General features: G+C 40.2%; 2 protein-coding genes across 8 annotated transcripts in view; one reads left to right on the plus strand and one right to left on the minus strand.

The window, feature by feature from the left end:
• The window catches only part of CHD1L (chromodomain helicase DNA binding protein 1 like), a 155,488-nt gene extending 149,050 nt beyond the window's left edge, over positions 1 to 6,438 (minus strand). The window contains exon 1 of the mRNA XM_046007895.1: positions 6,354 to 6,438. The gene's annotated coding sequence lies outside the window, so the exon portion shown is untranslated. The remainder of the gene's footprint in view (positions 1 to 6,353) is intronic.
• Positions 6,439 to 6,639: 201 nt separating this feature from the next.
• PRKAB2 (protein kinase AMP-activated non-catalytic subunit beta 2) lies at positions 6,640 to 21,197 on the plus strand. 7 transcript variants are annotated; one of them, XM_046008024.1, is made up of 9 exons: positions 6,640 to 6,780; positions 7,073 to 7,253; positions 11,006 to 11,172; positions 12,006 to 12,099; positions 12,333 to 12,453; positions 15,189 to 15,322; positions 16,022 to 16,090; positions 16,959 to 16,995; positions 18,139 to 21,197. In XM_046008024.1, the coding sequence occupies exons 2-9, from the start codon at positions 7,098 to 7,100 to the stop codon at positions 18,156 to 18,158; spliced, it is 798 nt and encodes a 265-aa protein (XP_045863980.1). In that variant the 5' UTR covers positions 6,640 to 6,780; positions 7,073 to 7,097; the 3' UTR covers positions 18,159 to 21,197. The 7 variants fall into 7 exon arrangements, with proteins under 7 accessions (XP_045863980.1, XP_045863929.1, XP_045863959.1 ...); XM_046007973.1 differs by lacking the exon at positions 16,959 to 16,995 and having other exon boundaries at positions 6,644 to 6,780; XM_046008003.1 differs by lacking the exon at positions 16,959 to 16,995 and having other exon boundaries at positions 6,669 to 6,776.
• The last annotated feature ends 2,380 nt before the right edge of the window (positions 21,198 to 23,577 follow it).

The following is a 23,577-nucleotide window of genomic DNA, read 5'->3' on the forward strand; positions in this document are numbered from 1 at the left end:
TATACTTTGGGTTATAGTCCAATACTGTATTATTTATTTCATTGCTCATATTATTCCTTCTTTAGCCATTAAGATCTATTTCATTGACTCCTGTGTTCCTGTGACATACCCCCAGTTGTTTCCTGTGTGTTTGTTTGCTTGTTTGTTTGGTTTAAGCACTTCTTCACTTTCTGGCACTACCAGATGCTCCAGACTCATCTTACATATTCAGTGTCCTAAAAGCAGCCATTTCTCCCAAGAGTCCTGGTTCCTTTTATTAGATGGTATTAGAAACCAAAACCTGGGTGCAGGTGTGCTCATGGCTACGGGGCTGTCATTTTTTTCTAGGCCCTTCAGAGGACAGAGCTTGGAAATATATGTATACATATACTACCACATGAATACACACAAATTATTTCCATATTTATCCATCTGCATCTATATTAAGGTAAACATGAATTCATATTGATATTTTCAACTCTAACCCAGGATTTAGTGATGACATGCACAATCCTCTCATTTTACATATAAGAAAACTTAACAATTAGAAAGATAAAGATACTTGCCCTAAGTAAAACAATTTACAGTAACAGTCTCTTAGTACCAAATAATACTCATGTGGTGATATATATATTAAGTGCTCAATCAATTATGATGATGTTAATTGAGATTCTAATTCTTCAAATAATGTAAGTTTATACTTTTGGGAAGAGGAAATTTTCAGTGAATTAGTTTAGCCATAAGTGTCACTACAGATACTGTGTCTGTAAGTGTCAGGTTTGGGGTCATATCTAGTTGGAGTCATTGTGAGCAACTCCAGAGCAGGGGCTGCTCGGCATAGGCCCAGTAGGTCCTAGGCCCTCATCAAAGTTTTAAAAAGTGAGGTATACATAGCATTTTAGGAAATGCTGGCTATATATTTACTCTGAGCCTTGTTTATAACAAGATATAATTATCTGTTCTGCCCACTCTCACAGGGCAGTTTTAAGATCACATGATAGAATTCACATGCAAGTCCTTTGGAATCTGAAAGACAGAATTATGATAATATGTGAGGAAAATTCTGGACCCTTTAATTTGGCTCCTCTTCCTCTAGGCGACAGAATGTAAGAACTTCACTACCACTTCCAGTCCAGAATAAAATGATTTTAAAATAGAAAATAAGAAGCCACAAAAGACCCCCCTAAAACCAAAGGAATCTTGAGAAAGATGAACAGAACTGGAAGTATTACACTTCTTGATTTCAAACTACTATAATCAAAACAGTATGGTATCTACATAAAAATAGGCACAGACCAAAGGAAGAGAGCAGAAAGCCCAGAAATAAACCCATAGTCAACTAACAGTCAACTAACCATTGGTCAACTAATCTTTGACAAGGGTGCCCAAACCAAAAAATTCTGGGAAAGTCTCTTTAAAAAGTAGTGCTGGGAAAACTGAATATACACATACCAAAGAATGAAACTAAATGCCTATCTTATACCACTCACAAAAACTAACTCAAAATGGATTAAAGATTTGAATTTACACCTGAAACTATAAAACTCCTCAAAGAAAACATAAAGGGTAGAATCTTTGACATTGGTCTTGGTGATGAAAAAGGCAATAAAAGCAAAAATGAACAAGCAGAACTACATCAAAGTAAAAAGCTTTTGCATAGCAAAGAAAACAGTCAACAGGTGACCTATCAAATAGGAAAAAATATTTATCTGATATTTAACCATATATCTGCTATAGCTAAAAAGGGACAAATATCCAAAATACATAAGAAATTCAAACAATTCAATAGCAAGAAAACAAATAATTCAACTAAAGCAAAGTTCCTTAAGTAGTCTGGTTACCAATTTCAACATGGGAGTTGGAGTAACGCCCCACACCAACAAGTAATCCTCAAGATGCTAGCTGTGTGTCTTAAAATTCAACTCAATTCTGACATTATGTACCTGGAGATGGTGTCTGATCCCAGAGCTAAAGAGCTTAGTCCTACAGAAGTGCCAGCAACCGCGCCCCCCCACACATATTTCAGAAACCAGTCACAAATCCAAGTTGTCACCTGGGCTTCTGACTAATAGGTTATAGATTGGAGGTTCCTCTACCTCCTTGAGTTCCATTAATTTGCTAGAGTGGCTCACATACCTCAGGAAACCCATTTAGTCACTAGATTCCTAACTTACTATAAAAAAGATATAACTCAGGAACAGCAAAGAGATGCACAGGGCAAGGTATGGGAAAAGAGTGTGAAGTTTCCATGCCCTTTCCTAGTTCTCAACTCCCAGAATCTCCACATGTCCACCAACCTGGAAGCTCTCCAAACCTTGTCCTTTTGGGGTTTTATAAAGGCTTCATTACATAGGCATAATGGATTAAGTCATTGGTCACTGGCAATTGATTCAACTTCCAAACCCTCTCCACTCCCTGGGGGTCAGTGGGGTGGGACTGAAATTTCCAGCCCTCTAACCAGCTAAGTTGGTCCCTTCTCCTAAAAGTCCCGACGTTAACATAACAAGAGACAACTTTAGTGCCCTCCTCACTCAGGAAATTCTAAGGGTTTTAGAAGCTCTGTGCCAGAAATGGGATAAAGGCCAAATAAACATTTCTTATTAAAATAACAATGTGAGACCTGAATAGACATTTCTCCAAAGAAAAAATGCAAATGGCCAACAGGTACATGAAACACTCAACATTACTAATCATCAGGGAAATGCAAATCAAAACCACAGGGAGGTATCTCCTCATATCTGCTAGAACAGCTATCATCAAAAAGAAAAGAAAGGTGTTGGCAAGGATGTGGAGAAAAGGGAACCCTCATACTTTGCTGGTGGCACTGTAAATTGGTATACCCACTATGGAAAACAGTTTGGAGGTTACTCAAGAAATTAAAAATAGAACTACCATAGGATCCAGCAATCTCATTTCTCAATCTCATTTCTGGGTATACATCCCAAAGGAAGTGAAATCAGGATCTCAAAGAAGTAGCTGCACTCCCATATTCATTGCAGCATTATTTACAATTGTCAAGATACAGAAACAACCTAAGTGTCTATCTGCAGATGAATGGATAAAATGATGTGATATATATAATGGAACATTATTCAGCCATGAGAAAGAAGAAAATATTGCCCCCTGTGACATCATAGACAGACCTTGAGGGTATTATGCTAAGTGAATGTCAGAGAAAGGAAATAAATCAGACAAGAAAGGAAATAAGTCAAATGGAGAAAGACAAATACCATACAATTTCACCTCTACATGGCATCTAAAAAAAAAGTTGAACTCAGAGAATCAGATGGTAGAATGGTAGTTGCCAGGGACTAGGTGGTGGAAAAAATAGCAAGATTTTGTTTAGAGAGTAATCATAGCATGGTGACTATAGTAAATAATAACTATATTATATACTTGAAATTTGCTAAGAGACAAATTTTAAGTATTGTCATCACACATACACAAAGGTTACTATGTGGATTGACAGGTGTGTTAATTACCTTGCCTGTGATAATCATTCCACAATGTTTATATCAAGTCGTCATGTTGTACACTTTACACATATATAATTTTGTCAACTATATTGCAATAAAGCTGGAAAACACTTAAAATCAATGGTATTTGTTTTTAAAAATAATTAGTTTCTACAATGACTGAGTGGTCTCTTTTTGTATAAATTTAATCTTTCCTCTTGCTAAAGCTGATTTTTAAAATAGTATGTATTTTTAGTTCTTATTAAAGTATAATTTTCTTATAATAAAAGTCATCCTTTTAATTGTACACTTCTGAGAATTTTGGCAGATACAGCTCTGTAAGTTTTGACCACTATAATCAAGATATGGAAATGGAACTATTCCGTGCACCCCACCCCCAAATTCCCTCCTGCTCCTTTGTAGTCAACCTCTCCCTTCCCATCCTTAACTCCTAGAAGGCATGGTTCTGTTTCTGACACTCTGCTTTTCCCAGAATGTCATGTAAATACAATCTGGCTTCTTTCACTCCCCATAATACATTTGCAATTCATCCATGTGTGTATGGAGAGTTTAATCCTTTTTATTGCTGAGTAGTTTTCCATTTACAACTACGCCACCTTTTGTTCATTGATTCACCAGGCGAAAGACATTTCTGTTGTTTCCATTTGGGGATAAATATGAATAAAGCCACATATGCTTGGTACAAATAAACATTTGCATACAGGTTTTTGTGTGAACCCACCTTTATTTCACCTGGGTAAATACCTAGCAGGGGATTACTAAACTACATGTTAAGTGAAGGTTCAACTTTATACAAAATATCAGATCATTTTTGAAATGTAAATCACCAAGACGAGATGTCCTACCCATCTCTGACCACAAATGGGAGGGGAAATGGGAATATAAGCCTCCAGGTGCCCAAACTAATCTGTCATCACGTTCTGTAAAATCAATAGACTCTTTTCCTATCCCATTTTCACCTCTCAGAAGGACACCTTTAGCAATGTACATATAAGCTTACTGTGATATGAGACTTCCCATGCTCTCTGTTATTTTCCTGTTTATCAGGCAGAATGGCTGATCTGAGGAGATCAGTGGCAAGGACATGTGAGACACAGTAACGTCAGGAGAACCCCCACCAATTACATTACTTCATACCTCCTTTTCTTTCCCTCTGTAAGGAAAGAGAGAACATTGGAGTGGCAGCAAATAAACAAACTTGGGACTAGAAAGAAGCAATGAATCCATCCTACAGTGTTAATTACTTTCTCCTGTGTCTGAATATGGAATATGCAAGGTTGACTTTATTAACTATTGACTGACTTATAAATGCTATTAGAGCAAATCAGTGTCATGGATAATCCACCAATGGAGATAACCCTCAAAGCACTTGTATTTAGTTTTACAAGCAGTTTAATTCTTTTCTTTGTAAGTTTTCCATTGGCCAACATAATACCTGGTTTGCCTCTCCAATGCTGATCTGACTATATTGTAAGGTATACTTCAAGAACATATTATTTGGCATAGAGAAACCAAACTGCGGTTAGAAAGCTGAATAGTACACAAGTTAAGATTTAATGTATTACTATTTCAAGGGCCTTGCTTCAGAGTCCCCATGGAAAGAAAGAAAGAAACTGGCAGGGAGGGCAACGGTAGGGACCAAAGAGGAGGTAACCAGGCAGTGGAGACTTTGGAGGGACCTGCAAAAGATCACAGTAAAAACGTACCTTTTTCTGCAAAGTGCCTTGGTTAAGAGTCAGAGAATAACTGAGTTTACTAGGCGCAGAGGAAAGACAAAAGGCAGAGAAGTGGATTTGCTGAACTCAAGTGAATGGGTTTGCAATTAAACTTTTCGGGGCGCCTGGGTGGCTCAGTGGATTAAGCCGCTGCCTTCGGCTCAGGTCATGATCTCAGGGTCCTGGGATCGAGCCCGCATTGGGCTCTCTGCTCCGTGGGGAGCCTGGTTCCTCCTCTCTCTCTGCCTGCCTCTCTGCCTACTTGTGATCTCTCTCTCTGTCAAATAAATAAATAAAATCTTTTAAAAAAATAAACTTTTCAACAAATAGAGCTGCTCATTCAGAAAGAGTGGCCTTGTACGACTTGGGATTCCCCATCACTGGCTATTTAAGTGGTATTATCATGGTAGAAATGCAGTGAATAGTATTCATGTACCCTTCATTGGGCAAAGGTTTATTAAAAACTTACTCAATACAAGATGCAAGCAGAATATGAAAAGTAATCAAATCTAGATTTGCTCTCTGCCAGCTGTCTAAGCAGTGCTTCTTACAGTTAAAGATGTATACACATTCCCCTTGAGGATCTTGTTAAAATGCAGATTCTGATTTCTGTAGGATAGAGCCTCAGATTCTACACTTCGAAAAAGCTCCCAGGTGATGCCTATGCTGCTTGCTGGTCTGGGTAACACATACCAAGTGATAAGGGTTTCTAGTACGGAATTAGACATGCACATGATTATAATACAAAGTAAGAATTCATAAATACTATATGAGTACCATCAGTGATCAGTAAAGATCTAGATCTGTCCCAGCCCGAGGACAATCTTTGTTCTTTTCTGCTTTCGGTGCTCCTTCTGATGTTTTTGTTGCTCTGTTTCTTAAACTGGATTTCTTTTCGAGCGGCTCATTGCATATGCTGTTTCTTGGCTTAGAATAGCTTTCTCCTAGTCTTCAGACTAACGTTTCACTAATTTGTCAAGATTTATCCTTAATGATTCCTCCTTCCCTGGGGCCCCGGTTGGATCTGACCGCTCCCCACAGCAGTTAGCTTGAACCTCAAACAACCGCCGTTAGTTACTTCCTTCTGACTACAGTAGGAAGTTCGGTTTTTAATTCCCCATGGGAACCCACCTCCCCGGGTTGCCTCCCGTAAAAATGCTGCTGAGAAAACGTTTTGACTAACCTGAAGCCAGGTGAGGCGGCCGGGAAGAAAGCGCCGCATCTCCGGCTACAGAGCACCCGAGCCCAGGGAGGTGGCCCTAATTATCATCTGGAGACCGTCTCCTTCGGCAGGCAGGCCCTGGAGCTGACCGCAACAGCCGTTCCTGGTCCAGTGCCACGGAAGGACATTTCCCCGAGGCTAACTGCGTAGCTGGCGCCCCCGCCCGGCGCAGGAGGCTGCCCACCATAGAGGCGACGGCGGCTAGAGGGGTCCGCGAGCTTCGGGAGCCGTCGCCGCGCGGCTGTAGGGAACGCGCGCGGGGCGGGTCTCGCGCCACTGCCCTTGTAGCCATTTTAGGAGGAAACCCGGATCGCTACCCCCGGGCGCGGCTTCAATTTCAATAACTTTATTGGTGGCCTTATCCGCAGAACAGTCATCGCACTAGTGGGTAGGGGAGGAGGGAGAGCATCACGGGAGGTGATTGAGGTGGGGGACGCCCCCGGGCAGTGAGCGCGGGGATGCCGGGTGTTCCCGAAAGTGGGTTTCCTGAGCAGCGGGCATCGAGAGGGTTTTGGGGGGTTTCGGGCGCTCCTGGAGGCCGGGAAAAGAGGGGACCCCGGGCATAGCTTCCCTGGGGCGGGGATTCCCTTGCCCGGGTCCCCAGGCGCAGGGGCGGAGCCGGGGGCGCCCCTGACGCGGCCGCCGGGGTGTTCCTAGTCCTGTGTTGTTCCCCACGGCAGGTGGCCCCCGACTCGAGCTGCAGCCATGGGAAACACCACCAGCGACCGGGTGGCTGGCGAGCGCCACGGCGCCAAGTCTTCACGCTCCGAGGGCGCCGGCGGCCATGCGCCCGGCAAGGAGCATAAGATCATGGTGGGGAGTACCGACGATCCTAGCGTCTTCAGCCTGCCGGACTCCAAGGTGAGCGTCCCCACGCCCTCAGTGGGCGCAGCTGCAGCAGGCTGGGGGTCAGAGCTCCTCCTCCCTTTCCTGGTTCTTATTACACTGAGCTAGGTTGCGGTTTTCTGAATTAGAGGAATTTGGGGGGGAGGGGACGGGGATGTTGGGGGGTAATTACTACTGCGGTGCTCTCTCAGAATAGGATAGAAGCAGAGTTTTTGTTTCTTGATTAATCTGTTGGCCATATTTTTACTATGGGGACTGTAAACCCCCCACCCCCACCCCATCCCTGCTTTTTCTAACAGGCAGGTGCCTGCTTTTAGAGTACTGATGAGTTTATAGGTAGGTTGTAAACCCTGGTAGAAAACTTAAGATGGTAGGTTGCCTGGGTTGCTGATCATTGGCGGCAGTTTCTCAAATTTACCCTGTGGTGGGTAAATGAACTTCTTTTTCCTGGCAGTTTCTATGCATCCGTATCATTTTTGCCGTTCTAAGAATTCTGCGCTTCTGATCCTTGCCCCCTTTGGCATGATTGTGAGCAGCAACTACTTGCATATTTGATACTTTTTACTAGTCTTGGGGGTCAAGAAAGGACCTCCTTTGGCTGACTGCTCAATTTTCATCTCATACTTCATATTGTGGTGGCTGAGGTACTTCTTTCACGCCCAGTTATATTCTGTAGTGGGAGATCAAATGATTCCAGGATTTCTTCACATCAAATAGTACATGCTGTTAGCATCACTGAAAAAGGGCAACCCACAGCTGCCCGGAAGACCTTGCTCTCAAATCCAAGGACATTCAGAAAAGTGGCAACTTGTGCTCACCCATAGAAGAGTTAGATGGAGCTGACAGCAATATGCTTATGTTTCTATTCACATTTAGAGCTGTCAGCATGAAATACAGTAATCCCTGCAGGCAGTATGAGTGGGATAAAGTACAAAAATGGAGGGATTGAAGAGATTCGGGTGCATTTGATGTTTCCTGTCATTTCAAACCTTTCACCAAACTGGGGTTTTAAAGAGTAAAGAATGCTTTGCCCCATAGGTAGCACAAAAAATTTGGATTCTGTTTATTTTCTTGAATCCCAATTGAGAACAGAACTATGGAAAAAGAAGTGAAGGTGATAAAAGAAAAAAAAAAAAAACACTTTCTGGGGTTTCTTCTCCATTCCTTTCTTCTTTCTCCTGCTTCAGAACTTCTTCCTCAACATTTGGGCCATCTATCCAGTCATTTGAATTTACTTCTTCAAAGCTTTCTCAAGGTGATCCACCTCATAATTTTACCCTTTTCCTACATCGATGACTCAGGATTTAAGTACAGTGTATTGTCAGACTGTGACTGCAATAACTGGTGTGCTGGATAAAAGCCAGGTTGGTCCATCTGAAATGGAGCCCATTTTGTTTCATTCTTTCCCTAACCTCAGTCTTGCCATTTGTGAATAAGGACATTGTTTCAGGTAATTCCTAAAGTCTATTCTACATTTAAATTTTATAGTTCTCAATCTACTCTCTTTACATCTTCCTTCATTGTTTTACTTAAACATTTTCAAACTGTAGTTCTCATTGTTTTGCCTCTTTTCCTGATGATTTTGGTGATGATTTAACTTGGAGTAAATGGTCTTTCTGTTAGCTGAACACAGGCCTGCCATAGAAGTGTCAGGTCATATGTGGAAGTGCTTTCTTCCAAAGCTAGGCATATTAATAGTTTCTAGCTTTCAAATTCTGAACTGAAAATACTAAATCATGAAAGCAACTCATAGAACAGTGGCAGTGGGGCCTACATTGCTTCAAATGCCACCAATCCTCTTCAGTGGACTAGTTCACTGGTTCTCAATCCTATTTGCACATTAGAATCACTTGAGATTTGTTTAAATACTGCCTGGAAATTTGGAAACATATTCCATGTTTCAGAGTAGAATGTGTAATGAACTCCTATATACCCATCACCCAGTTTAAACAATGATCAAATTGTGAACAAATTTATATCTTCTATACCCCAAGCCTCTCTCCCCCCCCAATTATTTTGAAACAAATTCCAGACATCCTATCAAATATTATTTTATCTGTAGACATTTTAGGATGTATCTGCAGAGTTTTTTTCTTTGTTTATTTTAACAATCAGTATTATTCTCTGTGATTTTTTTTTTTCTGTGAATCTTTTTAAAAACAGATTCCTAGGCCCTATATCTAAATCAGAATCTGAGAGTTATTCTTAGGCATATGTAAAAATTTCTGTAATTCTAATGCAGCCAGTCAGGCAACACTGATTGCCTTAAGAGTATGGAGATAAAGCTTTTCACTTATGACTCTTCCTTATGTAATGTGAAAGTCCCTTCAATTGTTTCTCTGTTTACTTAAGTTTATACTGCTCCTGGTGTCTCACATATAGTTTTGAGGACTATTGAGAGACCGTAAGGAAGGTAGACTACCCTAGCCATTTTCAAAGTAAAGCCCAAATGAACAAGTTAATCCTTTTTTTAACTCACATTATTTTATTTGGGGATGTTTTTACTTGATACAGTACAGTCTTGTTTACCAAAATCATTTAAACCAATCTGAAGTGGGGATCAGCAAACTTTTTCTGTAAGGGATCATACAGTAAATATTTTAGACCTTGTGGACCATACAGCCTCTGTCAGTTGTTCAGTTTTGCTTAGCATGAAAGCAGCTATAGAATATTTGAATGAAAGACTGTGGCTATTTTCCAAAGAAGTTTATTTATAAAAGCATCTGGCTCCCTGGCCATAGTCTGCCAACTCTTGTTCTAAAAGATGGTAATGAAAAGAAACTAAGTAAGAAGTCCATTTTTTTTTTTTTTTTTTTTTTTTTTTTTTGGACTCCTACGGACCTTATTTGATATTGGAACCGCTTTTGTAAAAGGAAGCTTTGTTTTTGATCTGATCCTCTTTGAGCCTCCAGAATTTTCATCCCTACTCCTGAAATAATTAGTATATACCTGGCAGAAGTGAGCAAGTAAGGTTTCATAACCACTTCTCAAAAATTAAGAAACCAGGGGCTCCTGGGCTACTCAGTGGGTTAAGCCTCTGCCTTGGGCTCAGGTCATGATCTCAGGGTCCTGGTATCAAGCCCCATATTGGGCTCTCTGCTCAGCGGGGAGCCTGCTTCCTCACCCCCACCCGCCTCTCTGCCTATTTGTGATCTCACTCTGTCAAATAAATAAAATCCTTAAAATTTTTTTTTAAAAAATTAAGAAACCAATGGTACAGTTTTCCTATACTTTTAATGTCCTTTTTGTAACCGATTAGCCAAAATGAAGTTTATGAATTACTTATGAATTTCAGTGTCTCAAACTTGCATTAACTGATAATTCAGAGCTATTCATATTTACATGCGAAAAATACCTGGCTAACATTATTTTTTTTTGTGGAAGTATACTTTTTTTCATATTTTTTTCTCTTAAGAGAGACTCAGAGGCATGTCGTAATTGCCTGCCTCTAGGTTAATCTGGAACAGGGAGAAGTAAGCTTCCCTCACCTCTTTTCTGAAAGGGAGATCCTCAGGCTCTGAAAGGGTGAGTGATCTATGCAAACTCTAAAGTTAGGCTATGCTTTGGGCAACCATTGAGCATAAGCCAATTGACCATTTGGATATGGGTTATTTCTCTATAGTATATTCAAAATCTGATTCAGTTGCCAACTTCAAGGCTTACTTATCCTTCCCAGATACCTAGCACCTCTCTCTGCCCTAGGGAGGAGAGTGACCTTTTAAGAGTTCCTGGGTCACAATTTAGGGATGACCTAATGCTTCTTACAGCTCCCTGGGGACAAAGAGTTTGTATCATGGCAGCAGGATTTGGAGGACTCCGTAAAGCCCACACAGCAGGCCCGGCCCACTGTTATCCGCTGGTCTGAAGGAGGCAAGGAGGTCTTCATCTCTGGGTCCTTCAACAATTGGAGCACCAAGATTCCACTGATTAAGAGGTGAAGACGAGTGTCTTGGTTGAATCTACAGGGTCCAGGAGTACAGACCTGATTTTCCTACTCAGGAGAGAGACCTGGCTGGACTGCTCCTCTCTACCCGCTAGGGACTCTCTCTCTAGAACATTTTCTGTGGCCAGTGATTACATCTGTGGCATTTTTTTTTTTTTTTTTTTGAATCTCATAGTGAGCCAGAAATGTTTAACCAGTTAGAATGTCATTGCCTCAGAGGAACTTATCATACAGCTTTGTGGGTACATTCTCTAGGACTGTGTTAACACAAGTCCTGTCTATGCCTGTGGGAAGTCATCTATAACTGGCTGAGTCCACTTGTTCTGATTTCTGCACTAAAAACAATTGATATTCTAGGTAGTAATGTGAGCTGTTGCTTGCAGAGAAATAATGAACTACTTGGTAATCAGAATGGCCCTTTTTCAGTAGGTTATTTTTCAGAAAGTGCTCACCAAAACATGGAAAATGGTACCTTGAGGCACTTCTGTATTCTGAAGCTACCTGCTATCTTCCTTACACTTGTGAAAGATCTGTTCCTACTGAAGCAAATTAGTTGTCCTAAGGTGAATCATTTTGGGGGATTAACATCTATTATTCTTTTCCAGATATTAAGAACTAAAGTTATTGGGAGGGGCTGGCAAATATGTGCTCAAGGTGATACAGAAAAGGAGAATGAGTCTATACATTCTTTATTCCAGTGGGGACAATCGCTTAGGCATGTGGGAGATTACTGGGGTATGTTGTGAGTGTCTCATGGTTTTTACATTGACATTCTGTCTTCTAACAGGAACTTGGCTTGTTTAACCTTCTGTTTTCTTCTGTAGCCATAATGACTTTGTTGCCATCTTAGACCTCCCTGAGGGAGAGCACCAGTATAAGTTCTTCGTGGATGGACAGTGGGTTCATGATCCGTCAGAGGTAAGGCCTTGATCTCCAAGGGTAACCATTAACTGAACTTTGTCCTTTTGGCTATTATTCCTCTTGGTGTCAAATGTCATTGCTCTCAGGATTGATGGGCTCCTACACTAGAGGATTTCTCTCTTGATTAAAGATGGAGGTGCCCAGCATGATCATTTTTTAAAATAGGAGAGTTAGATGGAAGAGATGAACTTAAAACAGGGTATATGAATATTTTCCTTTCATTGTTTCAGCCTGTGGTTACCAGTCAGCTTGGCACAATTAACAATTTGATCCATGTCAAGAAATCTGACTTTGAGGTGTTTGATGCTTTAAAGCTAGATTCAATGGAAAGCTCGGAGACATCTTGTCGAGGTAATTTTATAGTATTTGCTCATTCTTTTTTTTTTTTAATTTTTTATAACTTTTTTTTTTTTTTTTTTTTTTAGATTTTATTTATTTGACAGACAGAGATCACAAGTAGGCAGAGAGAGAGGAAGGGAAGCAGGCTTCCTGCTGAGCAGAGAGCCCGATGCGGGGCTTGATGGGATCCAAGACCTGAGCCGAAGGCAGAGGCTTTAACCCACTGAGCCACCTAGGCGCCCCGTATTTGCTCTTTCTTGATGTGTTTTTCCTATAATGCATGTTTCTTCCCAAGAGTGGTTTTGTTTTTCATTTTCTCAGGAATCCTCTGAATCATATATGTGTTTTATAGCTATATATATATATATATATATATATATATATATATATATATATAGAAGTGTGTATATATACATACACACACACACACACACATTATATTTATATATATATCTATGTATATGTTTGTCCTCTGAACGTTTAGGTCTTGTCTGAGAGGAAAAAAACTCAGTCTAGTGTATTTGATTCCAAACTTTTTAACCAAGTTCTACAGCAAGACATTTTTTTTTTTTACACATTGTAACCCAGTCTCTCTCTTCCCATCTCTCTCCCTGTCCCCATCTCTCTCCCTCTCTTTCTGTCTCACACACACACAAACACACACATGTACACCGTAAGACAAGTCTCAGTAGACTGTCTGTCTTCGTTATATGTGATACACTCTATTTTCTATTTTATCCTTTCTTTCACGAGCCACTAATGGGTTATAGCCTATAGTTTAAGAAGCTGTTTCTAGCAATATTTCACGTTTTCATTGACCTTTTGGTAGTTTCACCAGCTGAAACTAGTTCTGTCTGGTTTGCCTTGTTTAGTTGCCTCTGCATTAGCTTAATTCTGCCAGTTTGGTAGCTAGGCTGGGTGTTCCACAGTTTTATATGGCCCTCCAGCTATGACCCGTCTCTGGGGAGAAAGGGTTACAAAACCCCCACAACTCTTTTGTGTGTATGTTAACTGAAATTTTATAAGTTTTTGATGAAAAAATAAATTTCCTGTTAGAGGAAAAGACCTGTATCCTTTTGTTTCTTCCAATCTTACTTTTTCCATGGCTTTCATCACATTTGCTATAGCATCAGAAGACTGATTTGCTAACCACGCTCACAGTTACTATTTTAGTAATTATATTAAAAGCTGTAACTGTCTAAAGAATTGTGCACCCTGTTCCCAGTGGGTATACTGTTCCCTTGTGAGTTCAAAGCCTGCCCATGCTACTCACCAGCTTTGAAGTCACACACAGGTCCTTCAGCCTTTCCCGTTCTCAGTTCCGTATCACAAAAATCAGAGGCTTAGAATCTCAGTTGATTCTCATCTGTGGAGACATGACCCAAAGTGAAATCTCAGGGCACAGAGGTGGCTTATGCAGCTTCTAAAAGACCGATCAAGAGTATAACTATTGTTCATGAAAATCGTAAAAATAGTTTTCATTATACAAGCCCAGTAAGTAAAGCTGAACATTCTTTTTGACTGGTGGGGCAGTATACTGAGTTAAGTGATGAGACCACTTGCAACTCTACATTTTTGCATTATATGATTCTGGAGAAGCAACTGATGAGCAGTAGATAGGGAATCATCATTCTATAGAAAGAAGACTAGCATACTTTCGATATCTCACTCTTCCCTCTTTCACCCAGTTTCCTGATCTACTTTGTGCCTGTACGGATTTGCCTGTTTTGGACCTTTACATATAAATGGGATCGTATAGTGTGTGGTCTTTGGTGTTTGGCTTCTTTCACTTAGCACATTTTCAGGGTTCATCCATGTTGTAATATGTCTCAGTACTTCACTCCTTTTTATGGCTGAATAAAGTTCCATTGTAGGGATTCATTAGCCAATGCACATTTGGATCGTTTCCACTTTTTGTATGTTAAAAACAATGTTCTCAACATTTGTGCTTAAGTCTTTGTGTGGACTTGTTTTCATTTCCCAAGAGTATAATTGCTGGGTCATATGCCAACTTCAAGTTCAGCTTTTGGAGGAATTGCCCATCTGTTTTCCAGAGCTCCTGCACCATTTTACATTCCCAGCAGCAATGGGGGTCGTACAGATGTTCCAGTTTTTCCACATCCTCACCAACCATTTATATTGTGTGTGTTTTTATTACAGCCATCTTAATGAGTGTGAAGTGCTATTTGATTTACATTTCCGTAACAACTACTACATTGTTAGTAATCTTGTCCTCATTGCTGCAGTCATTGTAGTACCAGCAGTTTTAGTGTTTATAACCTTGTTATCTGTTCTTGTGTGGAAAAAAGAAAAAAATCTAACTTTTTCACATTGTTTGACAGTTAACAAGGCATTGTCACGTCTGTTATCTCCTTTCATTCCTGTGAAAACATTGTGAAATAGGGTAGAGGTTATTATCTTTCAGTTTATTAATGAAGAAACTGACCATAGCAGAAGGATTTGTTCTAATCATACAACTGATAAATAGAGTAGCTCTTCTCTGAACCCATGTCTTTCACTTCTCATCCCCTCCTCTGCCGTCTACATCATGTTACCATGTTGAGAATTTCAGGGTACATGTTCAAGATGACTCAGACTTTTTCTTTGCATTACAGTTGTAGACCAGCAGGTTATAAGTTTATGACCTATGACTGTATTTAATATTAGCTGTCATGTATTGATGGTTTTTTCCATGCAGTTTTACTAGCTCCACAACTTTCCCTTATATTTGGATAAATCTCTTCCAGACCTTTCCAGCTCTCCCCCAGGGCCTTATGGTCAAGAAATGTATGTGTTTCGATCTGAGGAGAGATTCAAATCCCCACCCATCCTACCTCCTCACCTTCTTCAAGTTATTCTTAACAAGGACACTAATATTTCTGTGAGTACTCTGAGAGAACTGATGCAGCATCTGGGGGTTATTAGGACCATTTGAGCCAGAGTTAGTAATCCTAGAGGTCAGGATTATTACAAAGCTATGTTGAGAATATAAATCATACATATCGATAGCATTACAGCTTCCTTTTTCCAGGGCCAAGTTGTTACTTTTCCAGGTACTAATATCAAAATTCATAGTTATCTTCTGGTCCTAATGAATTAGACCCAGAGCCATGGATGCTAGAACCGATTTCTGGGACTTCCAGTCCAACACAAGATAAGGCATACTTACTTACCATTTGGGGATATACAAAGGGAGTATAGGGATTTGGGTTGGTGTTTGGTTTCTTTTTCCCATATAATTTACATCTTTAGTCAGTCCACTTGATTCTCACTAAGATTATTTTGTCTCTTAACACAAATCTTCTATATGTGTTGTGGGCAAGATTTTTGTTTTACTTCTATTAAAGGAGATAAATAGATGCTAAGACTTAGAGTTTCTGCCCTGGACTCAGAATCTTCCTAATTCTCTGTTATGAGAACATAAAAATTGATATATACTAGGGTGAGTGTATTATTTAAAAGAAACACACATTCTAGTTTGCATTTGTCAACAGTTCCAAAGAGCTCTAAGGAAGAGTAAACTGTTTAAATCAAAACTGTATACTTAACTCCATTTAGTGATATTTTATTTCTCTCTTAGTGTGACCCAGCCTTGCTTCCTGAGCCCAATCATGTTATGCTGAACCATCTGTATGCATTATCCATTAAGGTAAGTGGTGGGCCTGCCCCTTCCCCAAAATGGGAGCGCAGGGGTAACACGTGGTCTCCAGTGCTTAGTTCCCCTGCTACCTCACCGAAGCTAAAGCTGGTCGTAAGGTCAAATTATCGGAGATGAACTTTCTTTTAGGTGGGTTTTTTGTTTGTTTGTTTTTAATCTCAGTCCCCATCCCTATGTTCTGGCTAGCTGAATTGCCCTGTGATTGAATGAACTTGTTCGCTTCCTGGTTTCTTTCTGCATAGCTATAACTCTTGTACCACCTACTTCATTAAATTGGAATTCACAGCACTAGGATTTCATTTGCAGGCAAAACCAGTTGATCTTCCAGTTCAGAGAATGCTTGGATGTGATTAAGGCTTTTGCTTTTTAAAGGTGGATGTGAGCTGTTCTTGAGTGCTGCATCTCTCCACTACACCAGGTGAAGGAGGAATGTGACCAGATTTGTTCTGTTCCCTCCAATTCTAGAGTCCTTAGCTTCTCTGCCACATTAGAGTCTGGGTTGAAAATACCTTTTCAGTCTTGTCATGTCTTTGTGGTTTGGCTGTTGGAATGGAGTTTTATATAGCTCCATAGTTAATCAGACTAGGCTGACCATTATCAGAATCACTGGGGAAATTTGTAAAAGTACAGTTCCAAAGCCTACAGCCCTAGAGAGTCTGAACAAGTCCTTCTAGGATAGACCCCCCCCAGTACTTGTTTTTTAGGCTGCTTTTATTTCTTAGGTGTGCAGCCAGATTAGGGAAATCATTGATACAGCTACCTTTAACAGATTACGTGGTACTTTTCAAATATAATTATTGAATTTAAATTTTATAATAACCTTGTGAGGTAAGTATTATTTTTAACCCCTGTTTTATAGATAAAGAAACTAAGGCTCAGAGAAGGTCATAATACCAGTAAGTACCAGAGAGAGGACTCAGGTCCTCCTGTCCTCATTCCACGTTCTTTCCTAGAGATCTCTCTGCCAGGTCTTTCCAAGGTTTTTCTCTCATCTGCTCCTCATTTCTACCAGACCCTTCCTGGAGCCAAAATTTTTTTACCTTCCTAGCATCTGTCATATTTAGGTTGTGATCAGCATACTCTGGTCACAGAATGTTAATCTAAGAAACATTCATTGTAGATAACTCAGTGTATGGGAAATTGGAAAGATGCATGGATTTCTCAGTTGAATTTGCTTGGGTTCTTTGAATGAGACTGAATTTTGCCTCCTGTAACTGCTCCTTGACTATCAACTGGTGCTCCTGGGCCTACCATCTCCTCCTCCTCAAGCCTACCATTGAGCTGTAACACAGCCAGGGAAAGAGTACCTCTTACTTGGCACATTGGTTCTAATGCAGATCAGGGTCTTGATTACTGTGATTCAGCTTGCCCTTGACCCACTGCAGGTTCTGTCAGAGTGTTTAGGCTGTGTGAGTTGATCCATTGGATTGTCTTTTCAAGGAAGATTTTTGGGGTCTACTTTGTTCAAGGATAGAGAGGGATACCTGAGTCTCCTCTTGATTAGAATGAACTTTTTAAGTTCTTGCCTGCAAGAAATGGAAATTAGACTTGCTTTGGGGCTTGGAAATGGAAAAAAAAAAAAAATCACTCCCCTTTCTTCTTACTGCATTTTAGACTTCTACAAATGAATGTCAGGATATCTCCCCCACCCCGCTGCCACCCTGCCGCCATGCTAGTTTTAAGCCCAGTATTCAAATTTGAGGTAGGGAAGGGAGTAAGAAGGTAGGAAAGTAATATTTCTTCAGCATCTGCTATGTGTCAGGTACTGTGCCAGATAGTCTTCTATAACCTCTTTCATGGTAGGTGTTATCCTTTGTCCTGATGAGAAAAAAAGGCTTAGAAGCATCAAGTAGATTACACAAGGCCACAAACAGAGTAACAGTTGGAGTCAGGATTGGAATTTAAGTTGAATTGAACCAGCCTGTTTATATGATATCAACTCTCTCTGTTAAAAGTGAGTGACTGTGAAGGACTGGTGGCTGGAAGAGCCACCTGTCCTCTGAACTAACGAATCAGCTACATGTTTCTTTCTGTTGCAGGACAGTGTGATGGTCCTTAGTGCAACCCATCGCTACAAGAAGAAGTATGTCACTACTCTGCTGTATAAGCCCATCTGAAGGGATCCCTTCCTGCCTCCCAGGATTTAAGAGAAGGATCTCCCTTGCCTTTCTGGACTGGACCAGTCTTACCTAAGACTGGAAGGCTAATTTGCTTTGAGGCTGATATGTGTGTTTCAGAGCCTTTGAGTAGGATGCTCTGCTTTTGCATTCGATTGCAGATGGGAGCTTTATGAGTTCATGGAATTTATTTTAAGACAAAAAAGTTATATATATATATATGTGTGTGTGTGTGTATTATATATATGTGTGTGTATATATATATATATATACACATATATATATATACACATATATGAGAGGAAGGTTAATGGAAGCCTCCTAGCTAGATGTGTTCTCTCTGCTTGTGGGGACTCACCAAGACCAGTTTGGGGGAGCTGCAGAAAGACCAATTACAGGAAGCTTGTTCCCTAAAATGGAAGAAGAGCCAACTCTCAGGATCCTTGTTGGGTAGAGATTCTGCCACTGCTACCTTGGCTTTCCAAGGGATGGGCTTGTGCCAGACTTCTGCCCCACTTACAGTTGCCTCCTTGCAGGGGCAGCTTTCCCTTGCATGTGTTCTCTGTATTCCTAGAGTATGTGGCACAGACTGTGCTTTTTGTGATACCAGATGCCCCACAGGAACCCTTTCTCATCTCATTTCACGTTCTTACTTTGATAACCTCCTTTAGATCCTATATCTGACCCATCCCTAACACAGAAGTCACTGGCTAGTGACCCCTTTCAAAGGCTATGTGAGACCTGACCTACCACACAGACTGGGGCTGCCAGGAAGTCTCCTTTTCAGCCCAGCACAGACCTAGGCCACTTTGTTACTACTTGTTTTCCCTTCTACTAAAATATGTCTCAGCATTATAAAAAAGGCAGAGGGCAGAAGGTCTACTTTCTTAGTTTAGAGCCACAGCTTAGGCTGTCTTGACACATTCCCATAGGTTAGTCCCACCTGGCCTGGCCCTGCTTCCGTATTTTCTTTTGCAGAGCAGACAGCTTCGAAGGTAGGAGTGGAACCAGGGAACACTTTAATGTCTTTTATCTTTGGGAGATTTTTATGTGCCTACATTTTTCTTTAATTAAAAAATGCCTTTTTGTGATTCTTAAGACACTGAATAGGAAAATTTTAGGCTCTTGATAAATGGTTCCCAAGGTTTTCTTCAACAAGAGAGAAGTAGTCTAGCCCTCCTATAGTCTTACATTACTGTGGCCAACCCTGTGCACATCACTAAGCAGTGTTCTAGAAACAAATTCGGGGTCTTTTGGTGCACCTAAAAATTTCCTTCAACTTAGACTTAGTAGGCCAAGAAGCAAGAAGATATTCCTGGGGTTCCTAACCATGAATAGTATTGCTTCCCTGCACCAAGTACAAACAGGACCATTTTGTTTTTCTCTTTTTAAAAAGTGTCCAATGAAGAAGTGGGGTCAGGTCAATGATTCTCATTTGTGGAATAAAAAGTAGCTATCCAATCCACTCTTAGGGTTCAGAGAGAAAACATTTTTTTTCCCCAAGTATCTGTGGCTCTTCCATTAAGGATAAATGCAAGTCAAAACATTCAATACTGAAGGAGGCCAAACTTGATGCTTCAGGGACACCTTGACTGTTAGGAAGAGGCACACTGAAAGGGCACCCATAGGTCAGTTTAGCTACCTCCTTTCTTGTTCAAAACTGATGACACAGCTATCTTTGGGTGTGTAGGCCTTAGATCCTGGGAGTGAGGCAGTAGGGCATGGGGTTGTTTTGCTGGGAATGCAAATTTCTAAGTGCTTTGGTGGTTACTTTCTGAGAGTAAATACTTGAGCTTTAAAACTTTGAGCTTTAGCCACTTGAGGCCCCTTTCTGCAGCAAAACACTTTTGTGGGAAACCGTTTATGGTCCCAACCACTTTTTGAGTGGTGTTTCATTTAAAAACTCCAGGCCAAATCCTATTATAACCAACTCTCAAGATCTGCACTGTCTACAATTATACTATTGTTTTTTTCCTAATACCCATTAGATAAGTGGATTAGATAGGAGGATTCAAAGCTTTGGTTGTTACTTGGAGGATTTTATCACACTATTTCTTGTCAACAGTATTGAAGTGTTATTGCCTATGTGTTCATGTATTAAATTTTTTACACAGATACATCAGTAGAGTGGGGCAGGAAAAGAGATTCCTTCAGTTTCTCAGGCCAGCAGCTTCTGTGAACTAGCTCTGGCTCCAGTGACTGAAGATGGTAGTCATTAAACCTTCCTAATCTGGATATGTACAGAAAGTGTCAGTTTCCTAAGTTCTTTCGTAATCTCCCAGCCAAATGTGAAATGAGAGCCTACCAGTTGGTATGGAAGAGGATAGACAAGGGGAACTGGGTGATGCCCCTTTAGCACCGTTCCTTTTCCACACTCTTAATACACCCCTTGGGCCTGATAAGCCTTTTACACACAGTCTGTCCCCAAGAAACTGTTCTAGAAGGTAGAGAGGGAAGGAGGAAGGTAGCCCAGAGTACAACCTATTCATTCTTCTATGTTGGTTAAAGGGGTAGTTTATTTTCTAAAGAAGAGAGCTTGGCAGATTTTGAAAATGAAAAAAGGCAGAAAAAAAACCCCACCTTTTTAGCTTTTAAAAAACATGTTTTTTTTGTTTTTGTTTTGTTTGTTGTTGTTTTTTCCTATAGGAGTTTCAGAGAGTCAAAGTTTGAAAATCACTCTTCAGGAGTGCTAATCCTTCAAAAAATACATCATGGTTTGGGGGTTGTGAGGAAAAGGAAGAGTGAGCTAAGGATACTGGAAAGTTAAAAGGCTTAAGTAACTCAGAGCTAAAAATAGCCTTTTTGTTGTGGTTAATTAAATGAGACATAACTTACTGGTATCCTTTGGATCTCATTGTGCAAAACCTACTGTATAAACATCCCTTTGTCTCTTGTTCCTTTTGTCTACCCTTTCTTTTATATTCTGCTTTACCTTCATTTGTCAAGCTGACTTTACCAGAGCCTCAGGTCAAATATTACCTAGAACAAATGTTTCGTCATCCTGCTGGTCTGGTTATGGTTAAAGCTTGCATTAAGCTTTAAGTTGAGGGGCGCCTGGGTGGCTCAGTGGGTTAAAGCCTCTGCCTTGGGCTCAGGTCCATGATCTGTCAAAGAAATAAATAAAATCTTTTTAAAAAAAGAAAAAAAAGCTTAGAGTTGAATGGGATTTGGTCACTGTAGGTAACACCCCCTATGAGCATGCTTGGCCTCAAGTGTATGGGCTTTTTTTTTTTTTTTTTTAAACAATGCTTATATGGTAGAGAAACCCTATAAAAGAATAGCCCAAGAGGAGATTCTGAGAGGATCATACCAATCCTAGGCCTCCAGTTTTTGTCTCTCGTAGACCTAATGGATCTGAGATAAAACCTTTGCAAAGTGTCAGTACTCCGTGTATACTGCTAAAATGAAGTTAAGTTTGGAAAGATGTGTTACCTCCAGGCTCTGCTTGTATTAATCTGAGTATAAATGAAGGAGACATACTAATGATAGAATCCCCTGCTTCTAATTGGGGAAATAGGGCTTTTTAAAATTTTGACCTCAACTAAAAATGATATGCAGTAGTCTATGTTGTGTGTGTTTGAAAATACTCTATTCTCAGAGATTTCTAAGTCCTCACTTAATAATGACTTGGGGCATAAGCTTATAAGCAGATACATAGTTTGTTCACACATTATTCTGACACATCCTTAAAACCAAGTCCTTGCTGTCTTCTACCAGGGACTGATAGCTCCAGTTACAGATAGAGCACCTGGAAGGGCTAGGGATTAGGAAGACTCTGGATCCTTGCATTTATTTCTCCTTAAGCACCCACCACAGTGGAAGATTGAAGGGCTATCATTTCTGCAGTGATCCTAGATTTCTGGAGTAAGAAGGCCAATCTATTTTTTAAACTATAAGAAGAAAGAAAGAAGTCTCACGAGTCTGTTACTTATGAAATCTAATTCTTAGCAATGGAATCCCTCTAGGATTCAAATGTGGACTTTGTCTTGATTTGCTTTTCTCTGTTTTGCTTTGAAGTGATTAAGTTTCATTAAAAATTAAATTTTTTATTCCAGTGTTAGTTGGAGTTGAATTAATTGCATTGGAGCACAGTGCTTTTGCAGTAAGATTGCTGTGAAACCACTCTGGATTTTGTAGTCAAGTGGTCAAGGGATAACTACCTACCATAAGTATTGTATTATGTATTTGATCATCTTCTTTTCTGTTCCCATCCAAAGAACACTTACTGTACCTAGGTTGTGGTTTTAGAACAGCCAAAGCTCACTGATGTCCATTAGTCCTAATCGGCACGGTGGGCCTCATAGGTGAGACTTGTTTGAATTTTGGTAAATTGAAGGATGCTGATTGTTATTTCACTAAAGCATTTTGAATGAGTGCAGCTCTGTCATAAAGGAGGAGTAAGACTATAATTTGGAATGGAATTAAATATGTGAGTCCTCCTTTAAATGGTGCTTTTTGTAACCTTTAGTGCCGAGGTACAGGGCTGCTTTTCAGCATACAAGAATGGGTTTCAAATCTTTTCCCCAAATGTCATTTATTACTGGACTTTGACATGTCTGAAAATTATGTGATGTAACACATACAGAAATGTGAGGTTTTCCCCAGAAAATTGTTGAATAAAAGTATTATACAGCAATAATATTTGAGTTCTTCACTTGTCACTGGTTATATTATAAAGATCTATCTGCTTTGGTGATCTCAGAACGTAAAGAATGCAAACTGCCACACAAACGCATTTGAATAAAGAGAAGTCATAGGTGTGGACAAAAGTGGTGTCATCCAACCATCTGTCAATTTTCCTCTTTTCTAGGCTATCCCATCATTAACTAGAGGAATGTGAACTCAGGGATTTGAAATTTGGAACATTCTATAAAGCTGCATACTCAGCAATTTTCCTGTGCTGGATTTGCTGAGGCCCTAGACTACGGGTTTTCACCCGTGTGTACATTCATATCACCCACTCAGGTCCTATGAAAATATTGATGCCCCATCTATTACCTCCATCCCTAATTAAATGGAAACCTCTGGTATGGGATCCAGGCATCAGTATTAGAGTCCCCAGATGATTCTAATGCACATCCAAGGATGAAGATCCGACTTATTCTTACTCTCAGACAGATACTTCATTATATATGAAAGTGGATCACGTGCTTCATTCTGACAGCAAATCACTCTTCTCAAATGGCTTTGTTCGTGTTGGTAACAGGATAATTTTTGTCTTCCATCCCTTTATTTCATAGGATTTTTACATAGCTGAGCTCTAGACTTTGCCTAAAACAACACAGTCAGACTCCCCTATATTTGCCACTCTACAGTCTAAAGTGAGTTAAATTTCCTTAAGGGAGATAAGAGAATGACACG

Source organism: Meles meles, chromosome 1, assembly GCF_922984935.1.
Source record: "Meles meles chromosome 1, mMelMel3.1 paternal haplotype, whole genome shotgun sequence".
Classification (NCBI taxonomy): domain Eukaryota; kingdom Metazoa; phylum Chordata; class Mammalia; order Carnivora; family Mustelidae; genus Meles; species Meles meles.

Excerpts from the sequence above, each read along its gene's own strand:
- PRKAB2 (XM_046007973.1), top strand. The coding sequence starts at position 7,098 with ATGGGAAACACCACCAGCGACCGGGTGGCTGGCGAGCGCCACGGCGCC. Across the intron at positions 12,454-15,188 it reads CTCGGAGACATCTTGTCGAG|ACCTTTCCAGCTCTCCCCCA; the intron begins GTAATTTTATAG and ends AATCTCTTCCAG. Across the intron at positions 16,091-18,138 it reads TGTATGCATTATCCATTAAG|GACAGTGTGATGGTCCTTAG; the intron begins GTAAGTGGTGGG and ends TTTCTGTTGCAG.